The sequence below is a fragment of the Portunus trituberculatus genome, chromosome 18, assembly GCF_017591435.1.
Source record: "Portunus trituberculatus isolate SZX2019 chromosome 18, ASM1759143v1, whole genome shotgun sequence".
In the NCBI taxonomy this organism is placed as follows: Eukaryota; Metazoa; Arthropoda; class Malacostraca; order Decapoda; family Portunidae; genus Portunus; species Portunus trituberculatus.
Window position 1 is genome coordinate 16221169 of NC_059272.1, and position 9817 is coordinate 16230985.

General features: G+C 42.9%; 1 protein-coding gene across 1 annotated transcript in view; it reads left to right on the forward strand.

The window, feature by feature from the left end:
- LOC123505783 (ryanodine receptor-like) overlaps positions 1-9817 on the forward strand; it is a 170732-nt gene that overhangs the window by 101602 nt on the left and 59313 nt on the right. Inside the window, exons 31-43 of the mRNA XM_045257467.1 lie at positions 795-888; positions 2508-2688; positions 2951-3180; positions 3389-3743; positions 3889-4265; positions 4395-4532; positions 5505-5729; positions 5987-6102; positions 6244-6398; positions 6540-6803; positions 7137-7348; positions 7798-7980; positions 8253-8418. Coding sequence (XP_045113402.1) covers positions 795-888; positions 2508-2688; positions 2951-3180; positions 3389-3743; positions 3889-4265; positions 4395-4532; positions 5505-5729; positions 5987-6102; positions 6244-6398; positions 6540-6803; positions 7137-7348; positions 7798-7980; positions 8253-8418 — 2696 coding nt within the window. The remainder of the gene's footprint in view (positions 1-794; positions 889-2507; positions 2689-2950; positions 3181-3388; positions 3744-3888; positions 4266-4394; positions 4533-5504; positions 5730-5986; positions 6103-6243; positions 6399-6539; positions 6804-7136; positions 7349-7797; positions 7981-8252; positions 8419-9817) is intronic.

Consider the following 9817-nt stretch of genomic DNA (forward strand, 5'->3'; position numbering starts at 1 on the left):
ACCAGTAGGAATCTAAAAGATGGGAGATGGAGTAGAACTGGAGAAAGTAAAAAAGGAAAAGGATTTGGGAGTGACGATACAAGAAAATAATCAACCAGCAAGCCATATTGATAGAATTTTCAGAGAGACATATAATTTGCTAAGGAATATTGGAATAGCATTTCACTACATGGACAAAGAAATGAAGAAACTGATAAGTACTATAATAAGACCCAGATTGGAATATGCAGGAGTAGTGTGGACCCCTCATAAAAAGAAACATAAGGAAGCTGGAGAGACTACAAAAATTGGCTACAAGAATGTCCCAGAACTTTAAGGGATGACATATGAGGAGACTAAAGGCTATGGATCTTCCAACATTGCAGCAGAGAAGGAAAAGAGGGGGATCTCATACAAGTTTATAAATTGATAAACAGAATGGATCAAGTGGACGATGAGTATCTGATCCTGAGAGAAAAATATGCCAGTCGAAGCACAAGATCACATAGTAAGAAGCTGAGGAAGGGAAGATGTGTAAGAGATATTAAAAAGTATAGTTTCCCGCAAAGATGTGTTGAGACATGGAACAGTTTGAATGAAGAAGTAGTGTCTGCAATGAGTGTGCATAGTTTTAAAGTAAGATTGGATATAACCTGTAATAGCAAGATCAGAGACACACATTATATTGTTCCAGGAGAAACTAATTTTGAATGAGATAAAATAGACACATACACACACACAGGTAGCACAATCATTTAGGAACATTCATCAGTTCTCTTAAAATGCATTATTAAGGTGCACCAATGATATCTCAGCAGGCAAACTAACAACTGAGGCAACTACGGAAGGAGGAGAGGAGGCTGCTGCGGAAACCAACGACAGAAAGAAGCGCGGCAAGTCTCCCTTCAGGTGAGTAGGAGAGGAGAGCGAGAGACTGAGGGTCGTGGGGTGTGAACGGGAGGTGAGACAGAGTGGAGCACCAAACATCTCACCAAGCCAGAGCTTCATCCATTGCTGCCTGCAGCAAAACAGAAATGTTCCCAATAATCACTTGCTTGCGTTTAATTAAAGTTTGATGCTCACTCTTAAGAGTGTTTGAAGGAATTAGAAACGAAGACTGTAAACGTGTTGTGTCGCTGACAAGTGTGTTGTGATACTGCATCCACGTATCTCTCTTGCAAGCATGGACCTCATCCGTGAGGACCTGACGGAGCGTCGCCTCAGGTTCAAGAGCAGGTGAGTGCGTGCTTGCCGGGCACAGGCCACTGCCAAGGCTCGGGACCACACACGTCTGCCTTGTGTCCGTGGTCCCTTGTTCCCCGACCATGATATAATGAATATATGATGTTGCATGACATCCGCTCTAGGTCAGGGCTAACGTAATGCCCTGCTAGGGAGGGAGGGAGGGAGGTTTCCTCACTTACCCTGTTGTGTTCTCCCCGCCGATTGGACTCGCCAGACAGTTCCACACCGCCGTGACCGCCGTCATGGCTGCCAGGTACTCTCACCTGCCTGCCGTGTCTCTCTCCTGTACCAGCACGCCTGTGTTCCCTCACCCACTACCACTCCCGCACCAGCCAGGCACCAGGCCCGGGGCCCCTCCTTCCCCCTCCAGCCCTGCCCCACCTATCATCCTTCCCTCCCTCTCTGTTTACAACAGTTACCTCTTGGATATATATTGAAAGAGTTTTAAAGTATGCAGTTCTAAGTAGAAAATCCAGATGACCACTATGTCCTCAGCTGAAAAATGGCCCATTTCAAAGCTTCCCAATGGCTCCTTTATGATGGAGGGTCAAGTAAGTGACATTTTAGGCGAAAGCAGAAGCCAGTCCTCTTTTGGTGTGTCCCGGCTTGGGATGAGGGGTCGGCAGAGGTGCCCCGAGGGTAGGGACAGGTCTCCACCCTGTGGTGGTAGCCACACCCCACCTGTGCCCTTAGTCTCTCTCTCACTTTCTCCTTTCTCTCTATCTCTTTCTCATCTCTTTTTCTCTTCCCTGTATTTATTCTAGTTCTTTTTTTCTGTGTCTTTTATTTTTATAAACACCACATATTTTTAACCAAGTGTGATAATCTCAAGTACCACGATTATCACCAGCAGTGTCCTGCGCCACACGCCTCTGCCTGAGTACATTCATACGAGTAAATGTCCATAAACGCTTCTTTTTTTTCATATCTAAGGGAATGCTGATGGATGCAGAGGGCAGTCCTCCATGTCAGCTGCCATCAAATTTTTTTTGTCTTAAATTTTGCATCCTTGTTGTCTATATATATTCTGTATTGTACTGTGCCTTACTTTTTTCATCTGTTTGTGACTCAGTTGATTCACAAAAGTGGTGACTTTTGTACTTTTTACTTAATTGCATATTTTCTTTCAAATCTTAAATGTAAATTTTGTGTAAATTTTTCCTCATAATCCACGTGGTGTTGCCTGATTGCCGTAATTGGTCATGAGCTGTCATACCAACACCCATAGGAAGGAGGGACTGGGATGTCTTAGGAATGGCTGCAAGTGTTCTTGTCTCCTTCAGGTTTTTCAGCAAGAAGCGTGATGCAAGTAGTGACCGTGCCAAAAGTAAAGGCCGCACCCCTGAGCCCACCGGGAGCAACCTGGATGTGCCACGACCCCCAAGGAAGAACCGCTCACCTTCTGTCCGTGTGGCTCAGGGTGGTGAGGGCAAGCTGATGCCTCCTGCTATTCCAGAGAGACAGGTTGGTCTTGTACCCACAGCCACTACTTTGTTTCACTGTTATATTGTGTGCAGTACCTTCTCATCCCACATGGTCTTAATGCCTTGTTTCTTGATAATGATAGCATTCTTTTGTAAGGAATAAAGTAAAATTGTCTATTTCCTTTTCATGTTTTTAACATTTTATCAGTAGTTTTATATTACTGGTGGAATGTATTTCCTGAATGTAGCCATGTGTGTTTGGTATTGTATAAGCACTTCAACTGGGATGTTTCACTCCATAGCAGACTGTTGCTGAGGAGGCCCGGGAAGAGGAGATGTTTGACAGTGAGTGCCTCAAGCTTATGAATGAATATTTCTATGGTGTGAGGATCTTCCCTGGTCAGGACCCGGCTCATGTTTACATTGGCTGGGTCACCACACAGTATCACATCCACGACACCACCTTCGACCAGAGCAAGGTTCGCTCTGTCATTGTGCAGGAGTACACTGAGGAGGGACACATCCAGAGCGCGTGAGTACCAGCTGCAGAGACCAAAGGTGTACAGATAACTGAAGTGCCGCAGGTGTCACTTGAATAATCATTAAAGCCTCAGCAGTATATTATTGTAAAGAAGTTGCTTATATTGGATGTTTCATAAAAAGGTATTGGTTTGGTGTACTTGATGTTGGAAGGGTTCATTCTCTATGTCTGAAAGTGATGAAGTTTATCTGGCACACAGTGTGGAGCGTCACAGCTGCTACATGTTCCGGGCAGATGAACTGCATGCAGAAGTCACATCAGACACTGGTGGAAAAGGTGCCTCTCAGGGGATGTTCGTTGGGTGCTTTATCGACACAGCAACAGGTTTCATCACACTGCAGTGCGATGGGAAGGAAACACGCCACAAGTACCGCATGGAACCTGGCACTAAACTGTTCCCTGGCGTGTTCCTAGAGCCCACCAGCAAGGAGACACTGCAGATCGAGCTTGGTCGCACCCCTACCACACTGCCCCTCAGTGCTGCCGTCCTACAGAACAGTGATAAGCATGTCATTCCACAGATGCCGCCTCGTCTGAAAGTTCAGATTCTCAAGGTGGGTCCTTTATTCATCTGTGAGGGTGGTCATTTAATTGTTGTATGTATATCATTTTGTGTAGGACTTCCCTCAGTTGATGTAATGTTATTTTCTTTCATGAATTTAGTTTGTGTATATATATGCTATCATTTATCCATTGCAGCCACATCAGTGGTCGCGGGTCCCCAACACCTCACTCAAGATCCACGCCCTCAAATTGTCTGACATCCGTGGCTGGTCCATGCTGGCTGAAGATGCAGTACCAATGCTCGCCCTCCACATCCCCGAGGAGGACCGATGCATTGACATTCTAGAGTTGATTGAGTATGATAAGTTGCTGAGCTTCCATGCACACTCACTAGCCCTATATTGTGCTGTGTGTTATCAGAGCAACTACCGTGCTGCTCATACTCTCTGCTCACATGTGGACCAAAAGCAGCTACTCTATGCCATGCAGTCCGAATACATGTCTGGCCCACTCAGGATGGGCTTCTACAACCTGCTCATCTCTCTTCATCTGGAGAGCTTTGCCAACACCATGTATGTGATTTGCCACCATGAAAATGATACCGAATCTTTCCTTTGTTTTCAGTGATGATGATAATGGTGAAATGCAAACTACCATCATGAATAGTTGCCCTAAGACCTATTGTACTTTCCTTCCTGCAGGGAAGTGACCCAGAATGAGTTTATTGTGCCACTAAGACCAGAACTGAAGGAGATCTATGCACAGGAGGAGATGGGTAACTCAATGTCTGCCACCCACACCGAATCAGTGAGGCCTTTGATGAGCATGTCTGACATCAGGTATATAGATAAAAGAGAATATATATATATCTTTCATAGACTTGACAGAGGAGAATTTATTCTTTGAAAGAATTCAGAATAAAGAATTGAGTTACAGTTAATAGCAGATCAGCTTCACATTGTTGACATTCACTATTTGGAGAGGCTAAAAAGAGAAAGACATGGTTATTAAGATTACTGTTGTAGGGGTGACTGTATATAAAGGAGGAGCTAAGGGTAGGATGAAGTTCTGCTGGTGTTTCATCTCCTCAAGGTATTACCAGTATAGAGGCCCCCACTTCCTCCCCTCCCCAATCAGCATAATCCTCCCCCCAGCTGTCAGCAACCACCTGCCTGGCAATCATCCCCCTTCCCTCCAAATGCATGTTGTTTTCTGCTTCAGTGCCTTACAAATATAATGTTTTCATGTACATTACTGTATGTATATTTTTGCAACTTACTTGAAAATTTGCTTTCTAGTTGAATTTTTGTTCCCTTATCATTCTTTACTTTGTGCTCTTTTTTTGTGTGGAGATATGCAAGAGTCATCACTGGTTGCTCTGCACCTCCTGTCCTGGCCTTAGTTTTACTGTAATCTGTCTAATGGGAGTTGAACCGACTGATTGACTGACTCTGCCAGCACCACCTGGTCAACTGACTTACCTCTTGGAACTCTGTCACTATTATTTTTATTTTGATGACACTTTCTTATTGTTTTGCTTTCATCTGTTGAATATCTTTCGTTTAGTTTTTGGATGCTGTGAATATTTCATCCCATACACAATATGATATGACATTTTTTTCTTGTGTATTTATATTTTTCTTTATCTTCCCTTCCTCCCGTCATCTCACGCCTCTTGTGGCGTTGTGTGTGTTTGTGCGCCGTAACCCACCGGCCGCCATAACGCTCTTCCTTCCCTCACACACACTCGCCGCTGCTGCACCGCTTGTCTTTACCTTTGACCTGCGCTCCATCTGCCCTGCCTGCTGTAGTGAACAATTCACCATCCCAGACAGCCAATCTCTCCACTCCACTTATGATACTCCCTCTGGTGGCTACATCAGCACCAACATCGAGACCATCAAGGGACTCTCTTCCCCTCACTTCCCATTGGACGTAGCACGAGAATTCGTCATGTGCGCCCTATCTGAAGCTGTCAAGACCAACCAAGTGCATAACAGGGACCCCATTGGTGGCTCCAATGAAAACCTGTTTGTGTGAGTTATTCCAGCACCTGTAGACCTTCAATGAGCCTTTTTTTTCCTTTTTGCTTCCTCTTTGTCATCTTAGGCTCTTGTCTCTTGCATACTTGTTCACTTTGCTCATCACAGTGCTGTGCATGAGAATGTCATAAGAATATCCCTTGCTGTAAGATAAATGTGATACTAGTTTGTTGCACATGTAAATTGTTGGCTGTATTATTATTTCTTGTTGAATGCAGAGGAAGAGAGTAAATATGTTTTCCATACTTCAGGCCATTGCTGAAACTGGTGGACAAGCTGCTGCTGGTTGGCATCCTGCAGGACGACGACATCACAAAGCTGCTCATCATGATCGATCCCCGCAATTGGGACCCTGACTATGATCCTGGTGGGTATTACCTCTTCCAAGTACTTCAGTCTTGGAAATACATACACAAATATAGTGCTCAGTAAGAGAAAAATCATATAATTTGTTACTATGTTAATTCCATTCTTGTTTGCAAAATGTTCTAGAATAATGTTTTTTCAGAGGGAAAAGATGAAAATCGCAAGGGTCTGGTAGATATGGAAATTGCTGAGGGTGTGAAACTGCAGCTGTGTTATGTGCTGCACCACCTGTTGGACCTGCAGAAGAGACACCGTGTGGAGAGCCTTATTGCCTTTGCTCATGACTACGTTGGTGAGGTGAGTCTGCTTTGAGCACATGGATGGCAGGCAGGAGACACTCTCTGGTAATAGACTAGGTTTACGGCCTTGCAAATTATGGCAGCCAATATGAATATCTATATATGATCTATCTTCTGATCTCTGTATTGGTGTGTACAGGTCCAGCAAGATCAGCTGCGGAGATACATCGAGATTAAGCAGTCAGACTTGCCTTCATCTGTTGCCGCCAAAAAGACCCGAGAGTTCCGTTGTCCACCTCGTGAGCAGATGAATGCCATCCTAGGCTTCAAGAACCTAACTGATGAGGAACTTGAGGAAACACCCTGTGGAGAGGACCTCAGGAAGAAGCTCCTGGACTACCATGATAGACTTATGACAAAGGCAAAGATTCCAGCTGGACCTGAGGAAGAGGGAGAGGCTGAGGTATGTTGGCAGAAAGTTATGATACTAAATGTGAGTGAAAAGTTGTTACAGAAATACTTCATAGTCTTAGAGGAGTTATAATTTGAGTTATAAGACCCAAACTCCAAGTAATCTGATATCAAACAGAATATTGATTTAGTGTCTGACACTAACTCAATATGCAATGGTATACTGCAAAAGATATCATTAGATAAGCCATCGAAGTATCTCTGGAAATCTTGTGAACCCCAGGTTGAGAGCCCCTGTCTTAGAGTATTAAAGCAATGGAAGATGTCTATAGTTAAATCATTCACTAAAGCAGAAAATCTTATTCTATTAAATTCCATGTCACAGGAGACCCAATCACCAGAGTCCAAAGGAGTGGTGTCCAAGTTCGTGATGATTTTGGGTGGCCAGAAGGAGGAAGTGGCAGAGGAAGTTGTCGCTCAAGAACCTGAGGTGCTGGACCCAGCCGACAAGTTCAAGAAGGTGCTCGTTGATACCATCGTCCGCTGGGCCTCTGAGTCCTTCATCGAGACACCCGTCCTCATCAGGGAAATGTTCAGGTGAGTGCTCTCTCTCTCTCTCTCTCTCTCTCTCTCTCTCTCTCTCTCTCTCTCTCTCTCTCTCTCTCTCTCTCAAGATACTCCTGCCAACCACTTTATTTCCTAATGTGTTCTAATAGCATTCAATTGCCTTGCACATAATGATATATAATTTGGGTGAACTTGTTATTTTGCCAATAGTATCATCACATACTTCATGATTTGCAGATGCTAGTTTGAGAGCATGCAATGAAAAAGGTTCTCTATAGTAAATAGCAATTATGTAATACATTGTTTAAAACCATAAACTAGAAACATGTACAACAAAACATAATAAGATGGAGAAATGGTTTGTGATTATGCATGAAATTAATTCTGAGTAGACTTATTGCCTCAGTTCTTTAAAATCACAAACACTCACACCTTTGTAGAATGACTGTGGATAATGTCTGAATGTGTTCGTCTTGTAGTTTGTTGGTGCGTCAGTACAACAGCATTGGGGAGATGATGGCAGCCCTGGAAAAGACCTACGTGATCAGCAGTAACACCAAGAAGGATGTGGAAACCTTGTGGCTGTGCTTGAGCAAAGTGCGTGCCCTCCTACCTGTGCAGATGTCCCAAGAGGAGGAGGCTCTCATGCGGGAACTGCTCTGGTAACGTCTCACAGTAATAGTTGTAGTGGTAATAGTACAGTTGTAGTATCAGTAGTAGTAGTACAGTGGTAGTAGTGCTGGTAGATGCTTCTGTTGTGGCAGTTCTTATTGGTTTAAAAGTAGCAATAGTAAACATAATTGTGGTGATATTAGTTATAGGAGTAGTAATAGCAGCAGCAGCAGTAGCAGATGTAAATGAACACTGGATATTGATTCTTATATAGATCGTGAATGAAGTGCTAGAGGGTGTACGATTGTTTCTCCCATGACAGGACACTTGTCAACAACCACATCTTCTTCCAACACCCTGACCTGATCCGCATCCTGTGTGTGCACGAGAACGTGATGGCCGTCATGATGAACACGCTGGGCCGCCGTGCTCAGGCTGCCGGCGAGACACAGACTCCGGAGGGTGAAGTCACTCAGACTAAGGAGAAGGTGCGCCTCAAGCCTACTGTTCTCTTTCCTCCCTCTATCTCTTTTCTAAAGTTTATCAGTCAGTCCTTTTATTTACTCACCAAGTTATATGTTTTCTAACATTTCACCCATTTGTTTTATCTATCAAGTGTTTATGGTGTTTGCTTCATGATAGCAAAATAATTCAAATAGATATGGCTTGTGAGTGATTCACTGTTTCTTTTTTATAGTTTCCTTTTTGTCTTTAAAATATACATCCAAGATATTTGCTTACTTAAGATTTTTCAGTCTTGCATATATTGCCAAGTAAATGAAAGTACTCTATTGGAACTTCGTTAATGCAGGTATTAGAAATATGTTTCTGATATGAGTATATTGATCATAAAATCTTTTATATCTTCTCAAGGTTCTGCTGCAATCAGTTATTTCTTTTGAAGACATGAAATGTAATGATCAGTGTTGTGTATTATGTTCCTCTTTTATTGAGCTAAATCTGTGTCTGTAATGTTGTTCTAGGAACAATTCTCTTATGAACAGTGGAATATTATGCTTCTATGCACCTTCTTTTGGTGTGGTGGTACCTTTGCCATCTTTCTTATTATTAATTTCTTCATAGTAATATCTATAAAAACCTTTCTTTTACTTATATTATTATGCATGACTTTGTCTTGATACTTAACCCTTCCCTTCCCTGTCAGTCTAACTAATGCTTGGTGGCATCTACTGGACGTGCTTCAAATATTCATTGTGTCCCCACTCTTAAATCGTCTTCAGCTGAACAGAAACAGTTCAGTATGTTACTTTGTACAGTTCTCACGGCACTTAACAGTACCTAGCTATCTTTATTGACCCACCCGTGTTTTAAGAGAGTGTGCAGTGAAAAGATGTTGTCCTCTTATTTCTTCCAAGCCTCCGAAACCTACTACTTCAGACTTTTCCCTCCGTAAGTGTCATCAGGAGTCCCTTGCAAGCGGGACCCCTTTTTTTTTGGGTGTTGGTGGGGAGGGAGGGAGGGAGGGAAGGTGTGGATTGGCAAGTCAGGGAAAAGGGGCAAGGAGAGAAAGAGGCAGAGAGGTAGGGACATGGAGATGTAAATGTAAGTCTAATGACATCATTGTATATAGCTTAGTTATTAAGTTAGGACAAAAGACTAGAGAAGTGTGTATTGGGTTTCAATAAAAGGCTTCAAGAAGTAAGACATGGAAGGGATCATGAAAAGTAATACAGTGTTAGGAATATAAAGGTATTGGCAGAAAAGTGATTTCAGAAAATGGCATTAAGAATATAACAAGAGTTTGATATAAGTATAATTACATACGCATAACTTTCATGATAGTTTATATGTGTTGTGGTATTTGCTTAGTCTATTCTATGTAATTAGGTAATAGTATACATGGGAATTGGTTATTTATTGCTGTAA